At 54.8% G+C, this 16,116-nt stretch overlaps 1 protein-coding gene across 1 annotated transcript in view; it reads right to left on the bottom strand.

The window, feature by feature from the left end:
- PPL (periplakin) overlaps nt 1–16,116 on the bottom strand; it is a 57,678-nt gene that overhangs the window by 7,468 nt on the left and 34,094 nt on the right. Inside the window, exons 4-18 of the mRNA XM_065893210.1 lie at nt 15,437–15,536; nt 10,438–10,592; nt 9,650–9,770; nt 8,912–9,037; nt 8,781–8,822; nt 7,200–7,361; nt 6,996–7,103; nt 5,968–6,063; nt 4,671–4,793; nt 4,430–4,576; nt 3,643–3,794; nt 2,250–2,347; nt 1,925–2,082; nt 816–994; nt 596–734 (exon numbers count right to left, since the gene is read on the bottom strand). Coding sequence (XP_065749282.1) covers nt 596–734; nt 816–994; nt 1,925–2,082; nt 2,250–2,347; nt 3,643–3,794; nt 4,430–4,576; nt 4,671–4,793; nt 5,968–6,063; nt 6,996–7,103; nt 7,200–7,361; nt 8,781–8,822; nt 8,912–9,037; nt 9,650–9,770; nt 10,438–10,592; nt 15,437–15,536 — 1,906 coding nt within the window. The remainder of the gene's footprint in view (nt 1–595; nt 735–815; nt 995–1,924; nt 2,083–2,249; nt 2,348–3,642; nt 3,795–4,429; nt 4,577–4,670; nt 4,794–5,967; nt 6,064–6,995; nt 7,104–7,199; nt 7,362–8,780; nt 8,823–8,911; nt 9,038–9,649; nt 9,771–10,437; nt 10,593–15,436; nt 15,537–16,116) is intronic.

Below are 16,116 nucleotides of genomic sequence, written 5' to 3'. Positions count from 1 at the left end.
GTGGTCATCTCTGCAGTTTCCGTTTTGTTACAATGACCAATACCCTGGGGAAACTAGCTTCTAAAACCCTGCGGCACACGGCACGTGCCTGTGACGCCGTGCCCGGGACTGGAGTGGCCTTCGTGAAGGCTCTGGTCTCTGAGCCTGTTTCCTGGGCTCTGAGGTGAGGCCCTCACCACAAGGGCAAGGGTTTTGTGAGGTGGTTTGTGAATAAGGGGCCTCCCACGGGCTCACAGACCCCAATGCTTAGAGCGGGCCCAGCGGCAATGGTGAAGAGGGCAGATGCTGGGCTGGGGCAGAGGCTCCTGTGCTCAGCTGATGCGCCGTGCAGGCATGTGGGTCCAGGTGACCAGATCTGCTTGTCCAGAGACACTGGGAATCTGGGGGGATTATGTGGACATTCGATTTTAAGATACCAGCACCTGATTTCCACAGGCCACAGAAACCCCGTGGGCGGCTGGGACTCCAAATCTGGAGAGAGTTGCTGCCCTGGGCCTCGGGCCCCTCGACTGTCCACAGGTGACGTGGCAGGGGTGCCTGGAGCCCATGCCCAACTCAGAGAAAGGCTTCTGAAGCCCAGGGTCCCCACACTCACCGCCAGCTCCTGCCTCTTGCTGTCCAGGGCATGGCCACTCTTGGGCACCGTGTCCTCCTGGGCCAGCTGGTTTTCATATGAGGCCAGCACCTCCCGGCCCTGCTGCAGGCTCTTCTCCAGGCGGTTGGCGATGTCAACCCTGAGGACATGAGTCAGGAGTTGGGGGGGCGGTGCTGGCCCTTGACCCCACCCAGCCTCCCCACTGCCCACCTGCACCCACTTCTCCTGGGCCGCGTCCAGCAGCTGCACCAGGCGCTCGTATCTGCGCTGGGTGTCCTCCACCCGCGTCCTCAGCAGGGCCGCACTGCCACTGCCCGGGAGGGCCTGCATGAATGCCTCGCCCTCGGCCGTGCTGCTCGCCTTCTCGGGCTCGATGCGTAGCAGCTCGTTGGTGATGTTCTGTGGGGACCAGAGCCCCTCGCGTTGACCACAGCCGGCAGCCACCCCCACACAGGGATGTCCTCCCCAGGGGGCCTGACTGGGGATCTGGGACGCTGGCCTAGGAGTCCGTGTTTGTAATGAGCATCCCTGGGAATTCTGACACAGTGGATGGTGACTCACGAGTGATGAATATTAATAGGTTCCTGTTCCCACTACTTCACGTGGCTTTACTCATCTTTGGGGACAACTCCAATGAGGTGGGTACGACTCCAAGCAGCTTAGGAGGGGACATGGTGGGGCCTAGCCCCAACCCTACCCCTGTATCAGGCGTCCTCTGGCCTTGGCTCGGCCCCAACCAGACCAGCCCTGGTGTGAGCCCCGTCAAGGGCCATGGCACTTCTCTGAGCCCCGTTCCTCTCCTGTAAACCGGGAACGGTCACGCTCATCGTGGAGGGCGCCGAGGACCTGGGAAACTGTATGTGTGTGTAAAAGAGGTGAGGAGTAGATGGTATTCATGTGGCTCATCTTACCCCATCCTGTCGAGGTCCCCTGAGTGGGGATCAGCCCATTTTACTGAAGACACTGAGGTTTGGGCTTGAACGGTGTCTGTGGTCAAGGCGAGTGAGCTGGCCCTGTTGCCCCAGAGCCCGTGTGCTGCCGGGCACCGCGGCCTCTCACTCAGCTCAGTGCTCATCTGCTCAGATTGCAGTCCTGCTGTTGTCAGCTCTGCCACGAGCCCTTTTTCCTGGGGGTGTGTCTTGGGGGCACCAGGCCTCAGGCACCTCCTCAGTCTTTGGCCTAGAGCAGCCCCCCTCCCCACGACTCACGACTTCCTGTTACACATGGCAAGTGGTCCCTTTTGAGCGCCAAGACACCCCATGGGGATAAGACCTTGAGCAGGGGCCCCGGGGAGCCAGTGGGCCAGCCTCTGCCCCCAACCTGGGGTACCTTGAGGTCCTTGGCCCGCTCAGCACTGTCCTGCACGGCCCGGCCCTGCTCCAGCGGCGGCCTCAGGATCCCTGTGATGGCCTTCTCCTGCCGGTCCAGGTCGCTGGCCACCTTGTCCAAGCCGGCCAGCAGCTGCCGGCCCTGCAGGTCAGAGACATCTGCCGGAGGGAAATCAGAGTCGGGTAGCAGTGGGGATCGTGAGGCCCAGGGAGGGGGCATAGGAGGGCCAGCCTCCCCACCTCCACTGTCCCATCTGCAGCACAGACCCTGGGCCCAGCCCTGCCTCCCTGTCCCCCCAGAGCCTCAGGCAGCGTCTGGTACCCACCTCCAGAGTTCTCTGCCTTCAGCACCTCATGCCGCTGCTGGAGCGCCCTTCTGCTCCCAGTTACCTTCTGCCGCAGGCTCTGGTACTGGCTGCCCAGGCTGTGACAGCAAAAATGGGCTGGGGACCTGGGGCAGCCCACTGCCCCTACTGCCCACTGACACAGGACCCTGGACTCTGGCTGGACAGACAGCCTTGAGGAGTCGGGAAGCTCATGAAAATGCTTTGAAAAGTTAACACGACACACGTAGAAAGGATTTGCTGAAACGCTGGTCTTTCTTTGCTCTTGGGTTCAACGGACCCCTTCTTTCCCTCCTTCATTTCTTTGTCTTTCTTTTCTTCAATAGCAAGTCTTACTATCTAAAATTATCTTGGGCTTCCCTGGTGGCACAGTGGTTAAGAATCTGCCTGCCATTGCAGGGGACACGGGTTCGATCCTTTGCCCGGGAAGATCCCACATGCTGTGGAGCAACTAAGCCCGTGCGCCACAACTACTGAGCCTGCACTCTAGAGCCCGCGAGCCACAACTATTGAGCCCATGTGCCACAACTACTGAAGCCTGCGGGTCTAGAGCCCGTGCTCTGCAACAAGAGAAGCCACGACGAGAAGCCCACGCACCACAACAAAGAGTAGCCCCCACTCGCCGCAACTAGAGAAAGCCTGCGCACAGCAACAAAGACCTAATACAGCCAAAAATAAAAACAAATAAATAAATTTATAAAATAATCTTGTTTGCTCATTTGTTTTTCCCACAAAGATGTTACCCCTGAGGAAGCAGTACACAGTAGGTGCTCAATACATATTTGCTGAATGAATAAATTAAGGAATTCCTTGAATCACTCATTCAACAGAGTTCTTGGGTACTTGCTTTGCACCAGGTACTGAACAAGGCCCTGAAAATAGTAAGTCTCAAGGAGCCTCTGCCCAATGAGACTGACACGGACACAAAGCACCCTAATGAGAGCAGCACGAGCAGTGGGAGAAGGTGCTTGAGAAAGAGGCGGCGGCCCTTTTCCTGGAGCCAGGGTGGAGGATGAGGGGGCAATCAGGGAAGGCTTCACAGAAGAGGTGACCCCCAGGCTGGGTCTTCAAACCAAGAGGCCTGAGCCAACAGGTGGTGGGTTGGTGTGCAGGTAGAGGGAGCAGTATGTGCAAAGGCCCAGAGGCCCTTGCAGAAAAACCACTCCCTGATGTGTGCCCAGAGCCAGAGGTTCACACACAAGTCAGCTCAGCCAACAGGATCTGCTGCTGTCCCACTTGAGCCACCAAGGGGTGCAGGTGTGGGGATGTTAGTGGCACCCTGAGGTTGAGTTGGGGTGCCCAGGGCTGTGAACGTGGCCTGAGGGGCCCAGGGGGTGCGGCCAGTCCACGCTGGCTCCTTCCTTTGCCCCTGTACCTGTCGGCCAGAGCCAGGGCCTCGGGGTCAGTGGGAGGGATCATGAAGCAGACAGCCGGGGCAGTCAGCTCATTCCCTGCGCTGTCCGTGAGGTCCCAGCTCTCCCCGTTGTTCCTCTGCAGGGTGTAGCTGTAGCCCCGAGAGATTAGGCCCTGGTGGGGACAGGCCAGTCAGAACACATGGAGAGACCTGCCCCACCTGGTGGCCAGGAGCCCAGTCACCATCTCAACCCCACCCCTAACTCTGGGACCTGGGGAGGCTTAGCCTGTTTCTCAGATCCTCCCCAAGAGGTTCCATCATAGAGAGTTGAGAGGGGCCAGCACCAAGAGAACATGTGCTGGGTCTGCCGGCCTAGCACCCACCTGGATTTCCCTTTGGGGAGCCCCTGTGCAGTCCCAGCCCATGTGTTCTCGTCCCTCCATTCCCTGACTTCTGGGGGTGGACATGTGACTCAGGTCTGGCAAATGAGAGAATGGCATCCCTGGCCACAGTGATTGGTTTAGGCTGGACACATGACTCAGAGCAGGCCAATGAGAACCTTCCCTGGGACTTCTGCTGGAATGACTGGGGCCACTAATCTGGTAGGACAGAAAAGGCCAGGGCAGCAGGTGGGGTGATGCAGGGGCATTGGCAGAGAGGACCCCATGATGGAGATAAACACAGGCTCCTGAAATATTTGAGACCCTGCAACCAGCCATGTCACTCCTAAGGCCTTTCAGTGACAGAAGAGGAGGCAGATCTGGGCCCAGCCTGCCTGGGGCACCTGGAGCACCAGGCAGGGGCTCACCTGGTCACTCTCAAAGTCACAGAGCGCCTCCACGGGGATGGGCTTGAATGGTGTCTCCCGGCGGTACCTGAGGGGTACCACCTGCTGCCCTCGCTTCTGCAGGCCCCGCACCTCGTGCTCATACTTGTCCAGAGCCTTCTCCTGGTCCTAAACATGGGGGGGAGTGCCCAGGTGAGATCACGCAGCCTTCCCTGGTCAGCAGGCAAGGAGCTGGGGAGGGGCCTGCTCAGGCATCACTCACGTCCAGCTCCCGCAGCATCAACTCAATCTGGTATTGGTCTTTGAAGTCGGGACTGTATTTCTGGTTCAGGTCTGAGTCCACCTTGCGCAGCAGCTCCTGGGCATCCTTCACGTCTTTGTGGAACTAGAGGAGACCGGGGGGCCCTGTCACGGACAGGACAGTGCTAGGACACCTGGGGCTAATCCTGGCTGTGACTTTAAGCCCATTCCCAGGTAGGGCTGGGCCTCCCACTCACCCTGAATCCATGGGCTCTGCCACCTGGGGACACCCACAACCCTCCCCAGCCCAGCTTCCTGGGGGGCTTCACAGGGAGAAACCAGGTCCCTTCCCACCAATCCATGCAATGCCACCTCTATGACATATTGTTTTCATGTGTATACGCTTAGGGTTCTTCTCTATTCCACTCTTCTCTTTGTGCTAGGGACACATTGTGCTAGGGAATCATTCATTGTCAGCTGTCCCCTGGGCTGCAGCTATGAACATGACTTTGGGATCCCTGTGAAGCTCATAGCCCAGAAGGGCTGACACTGAACCAGGAGTTAGTTACAATAGTATCATCTGAGTTCATGTGTCCCCAGATCACCTACTCATAAGAATCACGTGCAGCTCTCTTGTTAAAAACACACATTCCTGTGGAAACAATGCAGCATCCATCAACAGGTGAATGGGTAAACACAACGTGGTCCATGCATACAATGGAATATTATTCAGCCATGAAAAGGAATGAAATTCTGGTTCATGCTACAACATGATGAACCTTGAAAACATGTTCAGTGAAAGAGCCAGATACAAAAGGCCACATATCATGTGATTCCACTTCTATGAAATATCTAAAACAGGCAAATCCAAAGAGACAGAAAGTAGATGAGAGGTTACCAGGGGTTGGAATGGGGAGTGATTGTTCATTAGGTACAGAATTCCTATTTGGGGGGATGAAAACGTTTTGGAAAGACAGTGGCAATGGTTGCACAACACTGTGAATGTAATGAATGCACTGGATTGTACACTTAAAAATGGCAAGTTTCGTATTATATATTTTTTACCAAAATTAAAACTCCACACACCTACTCCTGTGCCTACACTATCCTGGTGAGTCAGACTCTCCAGCCCCAGCCCCCAGGGAAGGCAGACAAGGGCCCAGCAAGCTTGGGGCACGCCCACGTCATCAGAAGTGTAAGTACTGGGAGGCCTGGGCAGGCAGCCCTGCAAGGCTCCTGGAGGAAGTAGCACTGAGGCCATGAGTGAGCCAAGCAGGCCCTGGGTGTTCCCACCAACGGGGCCCTGGGCTGGCAGGTACCTGGTGGTAGTCTTCCATGTACTTCAGATGGCTCTCCTCACAGATGAGCAGGTTCAGGTACTCCTTCCAATCTGCATGCACAGCCTCCATGTGAGCCTGCCAGGAGAAAGGAGGCAGATTGCTGCTGGCCAAGCACCGAGGACACGAAGGGAGGGATGGCAGGATTCCAGACCAGGAAAGGATAGAGGAGGGGGTATCTGGCCTCTGCGTGTGTGTGGCTCCCAGCCACCTCCCGCCCAGGGGTGGGAGGAGGAGTGAGGGGAACGTGTTGAGGCGCCAAGCAGGGCTGCTGTGTATGGGTGCTCAGGTTGTACACTGCACAAGGGACAAGTAGGGGCTGTGTCTGCCCAAAGTGGTGCTTTTAAAAAAATCTCACAAAGGTACTCCCCAAATTCAAGTCCACCAGAGCTCAGAATGTGACTTTATTTGGAAATAGGGTCTTTGCAGATGTAATTGGTTAAGGATCTCAAGATGAAATCATCCTGGATTTAAGGTGGCCCTGAAATCCAATGACTGGTGTCCTCATAAGAAGAGGAGATGACACACAGGTGAGAAGGCCATGTGAAGACACAGAGGCAGATACAGGAGTGATGCAGCTCCAAACCAAGGAATGCCAAGGATTGCCAGCAACTACCAGAAGCAAGGAGAGATGAGGAAGGATTCTCCCCTAGAGACCTCAGACGAAACAAGCCTGCCAAAACCTTGATTTCGAATTTCTGGCCTTCAAAACTATGAGAGAATAACTTTCCTTTGTTTAAAGACACCAAGTTTGTGGTCATTTGTTACAGCAGCAATAGGAAACTAATACGGGCACCACATGTGCTTCAGAAGTCCAGGGACTGAGGGCAGGGCATTGAGATAAGGAGAGGACACAGGGTCAGACAGAGCAAGAGGAGGCAGCAAAATGGAGAGACAGACAGATGGACACAGGACACCCACCTTGGGGCCTGCCTGAGTGTAGGTGGCCCAGAGCACAGGCCACCCGGAGGGCAGGCTGGAGGAGGCGTCCCTTCCCGGGGCTCACGTACCTCAATGGATTTCCTTCCGGGGTGCTTGGCGGCAAGCAGCTGGTCACCCTCGCTGTGTAGCTTATTAATTCTCTCCTCTTTGGCCTCCAGGTTCCGGTTGATGAAATTCTGCAGCAGGGGCAGCGGAGGGGCTCATTGACCAGCCAGGCAGTCCCGTGCTCCTTCCCAGCCCCCTGGCCCGCACCCCCAGAGCCTAGTGCCCACCTCGTACTGGCGCCGGCGGCTGGGGTAGTCGAGGTTGCAGTCGCTCCAGTCGTACTGCATACGACTCTGGGCCTGCTGGTCCAGCCAGTACAGCTCATTGGTGCAGCGCTGCATGTAGTCCTGCAGCGAGCTCAGGTGCTGCTGCCGTGCCTGAGACGCCGCCTGTGGGCGGGCAAGGACAGGGCTGTGGCCTTGCCGGCAACAGCCTCCCTCCACGCCTCCTGCTCCACTGCACTCCCTTGGATAAGTCACCTGACCGCCTCCCACCCTCCGAAACCCCTTCATTTGTTCTGCAAATGTTTTCTGAGGATCTACTAAGTGCTGGGCACGGCTCCAGGCCCTGCGGATACAGCAGTGAGCAAAACAGACAAAACCCTCACAGAATTGACATATTTGTGGAATGTTAGTTTACTCGTCTGCAAAATGGGAATAATGACAGCACTGATCTCATAGGGCACCAACCCTGGCATACAGCTGGTGCTCAAAAAACATCAGCAGCTACACTTCCACTTTTTTCTTTAACATGCCATGGTGCTAGGGGGATCGTAGCAAACTACCACAGGGCAAGGAGGAGGGGAAGGAGGACGGATGTCTGCGTTCCACTCTGCAAATGAGAACAGTAGTGAACACATGTGTGGGGCCCACCACGTGCCAGGACTGTGCTAAGGACTTCTCCAACATCAACTCATGCAATCCTCAAAGCATCCTAAGAGCCAGGGACTGGAAGTGATTGTTTTACAGATGAGGAAACTGAGGCTCCCAGAGGCTCAGCAGCTTGTGCCCAAGGTTTCCCCACCAAAAGGGGTGGAGGCAGCCCAGCTCCAGAGCCTCCTACAGGCTATACTATCACTGCCTCTGCATTCTCACATCTGAGGCGTCTGTAACGTCCATAACAAGTGTCTGTAATGTCCACAACATTTATGTATCACTTGTGCGGTTTTAAAAAGAAGACATTCTTGGGGCTTCCCTGGTGGCGCAGTGGTTGAGAGTCTGCCTGCCAATGCAGGGGACACGGGTTCGAGCCCTGGTATGGGAAGATCCCACATGCCGCGGAGCAGCTGGGCCCATGAGCCACAACTACTGAGCCTGTGTGTCTGGAGCCTGTGCTCCGCAATGAGAGAGGCCGCGATAGTGAGAGGCCCGCGCACCGTGATGAAGAGTGGACCCCGCTCACCGCAACTAGAGAAGGCCCTCACACAGAAACGAAGACCCAACATAGCCAAAAATAAAAATAAATTAATAAATTAATTAAAAATTTAAAAAAGAAGACATTCTTTAAAGGTTTTGAAAAAGGAAATAGAAAAACTTCCGTTTATTAAGCAGGTGGCATTGTATCTGGCACACAGTAGGTGCTCAATAAAGAATTAAGAAGCAAATAGTAAGATGAACTGCATCCATGGGGTCTCTTGGGGTTTTCCACGAGCACAGGGCAAACAGGGGCGCCTCTCAGGTAGGGGCTCAGGGTACTGCCTCTTCCCACTTCATCCCCCTCCATCCTGTTTGAAGTGTTTACTGCACACACTTCTGTCCCCATGGCCCGGCTTCCCAGCCCCTCCCATCCCGTTCCCGGGGGCGTCTCACCAGCAGTTTCTGGTACTTGGCCTGGAGTTCGCTGTTCTGCTCCTGAGGACGGAGCCGAGGGCATGGGTTAGGGCGGGAGTGCAGGTGGGAGCCCCTCCTCCCCGGGGCCCCCCCCACCCCTGTGCACATACCTTGCCCCCGTCCTTGGTCAGGTGGGGCCTGATGGCCTTGACTTCATTGTGGAAGATGTTGTGCTGCTCCACCTGGTGGTCCACCAGCGGCAGGTCCGACCCGAAGCTCTGGCTGCTCAGCTTGTCCTGGCCGGACGGGTGGAGGGACAACATGCATGAGGGTGGGCCAGGGACTCAGGACTCACAGCCCACCCAGTACTCGCAGCCCACCCAGTACCCCATACCCTGGGAGCCTCGGCTCTCCTCCTCACGGTGCCGGCCAAGGAGTGAGTGAAGTGGCCCCGGAGGGATGCAGAGAGAGGCTGTCACATCCTATCTCATTTAATCTCACAGCAAACTCAGAGGTCCTCACGGTTACTGTTTCCATTTCACAGATGGGGAAACAGAGGCTCGGCCGGGGGAGTCACTTGCTTGGGGTCACCCAGTGCCTGGGGTTCTCCATGGTGGAGATGGGCTGGTGAGGGCAAAGGAAGGGCAGTGGCCGGCCAGAAATCTGGCCACTGCCCCCAGCCTGCCAGGACTCCAACGAGCCCGGGAGGGTCCCAAACTCCACCACTTCTGCTGTGTGACCCTGAGCTAGGCACTGCACCTCTCTGAGCCTTGCTCATCTCATTGACACAAACATCAGGAAACACCGGGAACACAACTCCCTCCCTGGCAGGACTGTGGTGCCCATTCAATGGTAGGGGTCCCCCCGGCCCACACATAGCCCCACCCCAGCTGAACCCCGGGCCATACCAGCTTTTCCTCCACCAGCGCTTCCCAGTTGACCTGCGGGTCCACCTCCTTCACTGCCAGGTTGTAGACCTGCTTGTGTTTCCCGCGGAGGTTGGTCACACGCTCCTTCAGCTGACAGATGCTGAGCGGGGAGAGTGGCCACCCTGGTTAGCGGGGCTGGTTGGCGGGTGCACTGCCCATGCCACAAGGGGGGCGGCCTCCCACCCCAGCCCCTGGCCTCAGCTTTCTGCTCAGTGGCCTGGTAGGACAGGGTGACTGTGGCCTTGGGTCCAGGCAATCACTCCCACCCTGCTCCTGTCCACTTTCCTTCATTCTACCTTCCCCCACCAATGTTTCCTGAGAGCCCTACTGTGCACCCAGACCCACAGGAGGTTCCAGAAGAAACAGGCAGATCTGCTGCTCTCTGGAGCCCACCATCCAGCAGGGCTACAGGGTGGTGGGGGCCATGACAGTGAGAGTGCTTTGTCCACATCTAAGCTGAGGCGAGAGCCAGGCGCTCGGGAAGCCAGCTGGGCATTAGGCAGGAGAGAATGTGTTCGCAAGCTTGGAGGTCAGAAGGCTGTGGTCACACTCTGACCAGGACAGGAGAGAGACACCAGCGCTCCGAACCTCAGTTTCCCCAACTGCAAAATGGGTTGTCGTGAGGATAACATAAAGTGTTTGGCTCGTGCTGGCATCCAGTTAACCCTCAACAAACCCCAACTCGGGTTCCTGAATGCTGAGTGGCTGCAGCCCCCCTGCCCTGGTCCCGAGCAGGTCCCTCAGGACCCGAAGCAGAAGGGACCTACTCCTCGGCGATCATGTCCGCCTGGGGGTGCTTCATGTGCTTGGCGATGGCTGCGTCCGCCTCCAGCACATACAGCAGCTTCTCTGAGTCTGAAACCTTCTGCAGGGCTGAGTCCCGGTGCTCCGGCTGCCGGCCCTCCTGCAGCCGGGTCAGGTCCTGTGAGAGTCACAAGAAAGGGGCGGGGAGAGAGAGTGAGCAGGGACTCAGTGAGCACAGCTGGGATGGGAGGGACGGGGAGGAGAGGGGCGAGCAATGGCCTCCCCCAGCCCTGCCCAGCCTCTGCTCAAGTGCCTGCTGTGGCCGGCTCGGGACACAGCTGTGCACAAAGAGACATTGCCCCCGCCCAGCCCAGGGGAGAGGAAGACCCCCAGAAAGGCAAGTCATAGATAAACCTCACAAAGGTGACTGCAAGTTCCTACAAGTTGGTGTTTACCAAGGAAACACAGCAGAGGGGGAACATGGGGGACCTGCTTGAGCTCTGGGGGTCAGTGAGGCCCCTCTGAGGTGGTGACACAGGCTAAGAAGGAAGGAAAAAAGGGAAGAGTGTTCTAGGCAGAGGGAATAGTCTGTGCAAAGGTCCTGTGGGAGGAAAGGATGGCTGTGATTGAGGCTGGAAGGAGGTACGGGGAAGGAAGTGGGAGACGGGGCCCCACCTATCCTTAAAGGCAATTCCTCCAGGGGCTCTGCAGGGAACAGGGTACAAGCTGGGAGCACAGTCAGGGGTTGTGACACGGCCTGGGTGAGAGCTGAGGGTGGCCCACGCTGGGGTGTCACCAGTGAAATGGCGAGAATGAACCAAGTGGGTGGGCATCTGGGAGGCACGATGGATAAGTCGCTGATGAGTCCAGGGTCTCTGCTTATTTACGGAAGAACAATGAATGAGCAGCGGGTACAGCAGGTTTCTAAACACAGTCCATTAATCCACTTAGTGGACTTTCAGGGAGCATGGCTGGGCACTGTGCCAGGCCCGGGGGACCCCAGGCCCAGGGGGGATGAGTCAGAGACTGGACTGGGGGTCCAGAGACTGGACGGGGGTCACATGGGGGAACTCGCGAGGCCAGTCCCCTCCCCTCGCTGGGTCTTGGCGTCCCCATCTCTGCAATGGGAGTAAGAGAAACCCCTGCTTCAGAAGAGGCATCCAAGTGACCCAAGGACTCTCCCTTGGCAGTGAGAAGGTGGGAGCACAAACATAGGCTCGTCAGGGACGAGCCTCAAAACCATGCAAGTGGGCTTCCCTGGTGGCGCAGTGGTTGAGACTCTGCCTGCCAATGCAGGGGACATGGGTTCGAGCCCTGGTCTGGGAAGATCCCACATGCCGTGGAGCAACTAGGCCCGTGAGCCACGACTACTGAGCCTGCGCGTCTGGAGCCTGTGCTCCGCAACAAGAGAGGCCGCGACAGTGAGAGGCCCGTGCACCGCGATGAAGAGTGGCCCCCGCTCGCCACAACTAGAGAAAGCCCTAGCACAGAAACGAAGACCCAACACAGCCAAAAATAAATAAATAAATTAAAAAAAAAAAAAAAAAAAACCATGCAAGTGAGAGGAGCCAGACACGGAAGGCCACGCTGCACGGGACCGATTTATGGGAACTGCCCCGAGTCGGCTAATTCACAGGCAGAAAGTAGATGAGTGGCTGCCAAGGGCTGGATGGGAGTGGGAATCTGTAGTCAATGGACACAGGAGATCTTACGAAGGGATGAAAAAAAGTTCTGAAACCAACCTACAGAAATGACTGCACCACTTGGTGATGTTACTAGAAACCATTGCACTGTACGTTTAAAGGGGGTGCATTTTTCCGATCTGTGAAACATGCCTCAATAAAGATGTTGAAAAAGAAGAAGGAAGAAATGGCAAAAGGAAAAAGAAGTGAACAGAAGTGATGTGGTGCCTGGTACGGTGTCAAATGACTCAACTTCCTCTCGGAGGAAGAGAAGGTATCCAGCACGTTCTTCCAGGTCTTTCCTGGGCCGGGAGGGCTAAGCAGCAAGTGGGCCCAGTGCCCTGAGGGGCTTGGGGGTGAGGTCCACGTGGCAGAAGTCCAATGGCGCTGGGCCATCACCCCACCATGGGTGGGTCTGGCGAGTTAAAAAGTTGCAACAAAATGTCACGGTTCTTGGCTTGGGTGGAATTTTATCAGCTCCACCATCACCAGCTGATCTGAAGCTCTGCTGGGCAGTTATAGTGTCAAAGATTAATTTTGCAAAAGGAGGAAGTAAATTAATCATTCCCTATTTCACACAGGTGCAGGTGCTGTGTGGGAACGCAAGCCCTCTCCAGCCGAGACAAGAAAGAACATCTAGTGGGGAGATATGCCATGTGGGTGTTCAACAGTCAACAGTTGGACAAGACTGATCAATGGGAACAGAGGTCAGCAGAGTGGTTACCTCTGGGGGATACTGATTGGGGAGGTCCCTCGGGACCTTTCGGGAAATGTCCTCTATCTTGACCTGAGTAATGGTTTCATGGGTACCTACTGATGCAAAAACTCACAAGGGTGAGCTCTTAAAACTTGGACACTTTCCATAGACAAGTTTTTTAAAGTAAAAAAAAAGAAAATCATAGGGACTGACATATCTTGTAAATGACACACACACTGATGGACAGATGAAGGACAAAATCATAGGGACTGACATATCTTGTAAATGACACACACACTGATGGACAGATGAAGGACAAAGCAAACCCAGGAGATGTGGTGAGGATAGGGATGTTCTCCAATTCTTCCAACTTTCCTGGCATTTAAAAATTGGGATCGACACAAAAGGTCACATGCTGTATGATTCTGTTTATATGAAATATCCAGAATAAGTATATCCAAAGAGACGGAAAGCAGATTAGCGGTTGTCAGGGGCTGTGGGGAGGGGATGGGGAATGACTGCTGACGGGTGTGGAGTTTCCCTTTGGGGCGATGAAAGTGCCCTGGAACCAGATAGAGGCAGTGGTTGCACAACATCGTAAATGTACAAAATGCCATGGAATTGTACACTTTAAGTGGTTAATTATATCTTATGTGAATCTCACTTCCATTAAAAAAATAGGAAAGTTCAAGAGAACGTTTGGGTAGTAAAATTAATAATGATGTTTTCTTCCAAAAAAAGGAAGGAAGGAAGGAAGAGAAAAGACAGAAAGATTATCCCATGCAGTCTTCAAAGCGTGGTTTCTTTTCTTAAGTTTGTTCATTTGAATGAAAAGAAAATAGTTCAAAATTATCTCCCTAAAACATCCTTGTTACTTTGAGTCATTACTCTAAGCAAATACAATGAGAGAGCTGGATGCTATTCACACGCACAAGAAAAGGTCACAGGTACACGAGAAGGTTAATGGATGATGGTTCTCTCTGGTGGTGGAATTATACGCCATCTTAATTTGCTTCGTTATACTTGTTTATCGGTCCTGAAATGTTTGTAATGAACACATATTACTTTTATTAGGAGGAAAAAAGGACACACTCCAAAAAGCTGTTTTCATTTAGGAAAGCACACGCCACCATGGCAGTCACAAGAGAGGGGACAAAAAAACTGCCAAAGGGGCTGGGTACCAGGGCAAGGGCATGGCCAGAGGGAAGGATGCTGGCAGGGCTGGCTGAGGCCGGAAAGAAAAGTGGGAGGTGGAGGCAGGAAAGGAATGAGAGAGGGGAGGGGGGATCCTGAGGGAGGGGGGCCCTCTTGCCTTTCCTGCCCCACTCTCCCCATGCCCCCACTTCTCACCCCCAGCTGTGCCATCCCCAGCCCACTCTTGTCCCTCAGGTCTCAGGGGGACTGGTCCTCAGGTGGGTGGATCCCTTGGCTCTCAGAGGAGTGGCAGCCACGTCTGGGCCTGGGGACAGCAGTGGGGCCGGCCGAACCTTGACCTCTCTCGTGACCTGTCCACCCTCAGCCACCCACTCCTCTGGACCCTCGTCTTAGTCATGCCTGGAATGCAGATGAAATACAGACGCCCAGTTAAATTCAAATTTCAGATAAACAATGGATAATTTTATAATATTATTATATCCCAAGTAGTACATGGGATATAATTATACAAAAAAAAATATTTGTGTTCTAAAATTCAAACTTAACTGGATACCCTATATTTTTATTTGCTAAATCTGGCAACCCCACCTGTGGGATGCCTCTGGGGTCAGCTCTGTCACTGACACAGTCCGCCCTGGCCCTCTCTGAACCTCAGTTTCTCCAGCTACAAAAAAACATATAAACTCAACCGCACTGGGCTGTGGAGGGTTCAGAGAAGAGGGGGTCATCTTAGCAGCTCACAGGACTGAGCATGGCTCCAGTGTGGCCCCCGGTGCAGGATCCCCAGGAGAACCTTTGGGCTCAGGTCGGTTGTTATCCCCATGTTACAGGAGAGGAAACTGAGGCACAGAGAGGGAAAGTGATCTCCCCAGCCTGCATCTGAGTAGTGGCAATGGTAGGAGAAGTAAGGATGATGATGTTGATAATAATAGTGAGCCCTGCACTGCAGCTGCATAATCTCATCGAATCTTTACAGCAGCCCAGCAGGTGGGGACAATCGCTCTTACCCTTTCAGAGGGAATCGCATGAACAGAGAGGTAAGGTGACTTGCTCAAGGTCACACAGTAAGTGGCAAAGCTGGGATCCTAACCAGAGCCTGGATCCTGAGTCTGTGGTTCTCCTCCAGATGGGGCCCATAAGCTGCAGCAACTTTGTACCCGGGGTGGAGGAGCTGGTACTACCAGCAATAAGGAGGTTCCTCTTCAGTGCATTTCCACCTGGGCACTTTGACATTTGCGGCTGGATCATTCCGTGTACGGGGCTGTTCTGTGCACTGTAGGGTGTATAGCAGCATCCCTGGACTCCACCACTAGATACCCACCCACTGCATTCCCCAAGTTGTGACGGCTAAAAATGTCTCCAGATGTGACCACATGTCCCCTGGGGGCAGAATCACACCCAGGTGAGAACCACGGGGTCAGACAAGCCCCTGGTCCTGAGCAGGGCTGGTGGCACAGGGAGCACCAGGGTGGGTGATGGGGCACTCACGCTCTGCAGCTTGGCCTCCGTGTCCACGATGTTCCTCTCCACTTGGTCGGCATTCTTCTGCAGCTGCTCAATCAGCTCTGACAGCTCCTTGTTAGAGACGCTGCAGGCGGAAGAAGGGAGGTAGGCGGAGGGCCAGAGGGCAAGGGCCGGGTCCCCACCAGCACCCAGCCTCCCAGGCTGTCCCCAGCCCCAGGCTTGGAGCAGGAGCTGTCCAGTGAGCCTCAGATGGAGCTTGGCTGTCCCCCCAGGGCAACGTCACTAAAGGCACAGAAAGGAGGCAGCACCTGGCAGGGAATCAGCCCTCGCTCTGGCCATCGCTCTAACGCTTCTGTTTTACCATGCTGGCAGAGCACACTTACCCTTTTATTCCACATTTTTTACTGAGATGTAAAATTCACCCTTTTAAAGTGTATAATTCAGTGGTTTTTAGTGTATTCACAAGGTTGTATAACCATCATCACTATGTAATTCCAGAATGTTTTCATCACCCCCAAAAAGAAACTCCGCATCCTTTAGTACTCACACTCCTCACCATCCCGCCCTACGGCCCCTGGCAACCACGAATCCACTTTCTGTCTCTATGGATTTGCCTATTCCGGACATTTCATAGAAATGGAATCATACAATACGAGCGACACCTTTCATGTCTAACTTCTCTCACGTACCAATATTTTTGAGGG

This window comes from Phocoena phocoena, chromosome 15 (genome assembly GCF_963924675.1).
Source record: "Phocoena phocoena chromosome 15, mPhoPho1.1, whole genome shotgun sequence".
Classification (NCBI taxonomy): domain Eukaryota; kingdom Metazoa; phylum Chordata; class Mammalia; order Artiodactyla; family Phocoenidae; genus Phocoena; species Phocoena phocoena.
The sequence above is the reverse complement of the archived record's forward strand: the minus strand, read 5'-3'. Positions and strand labels throughout refer to the sequence as shown.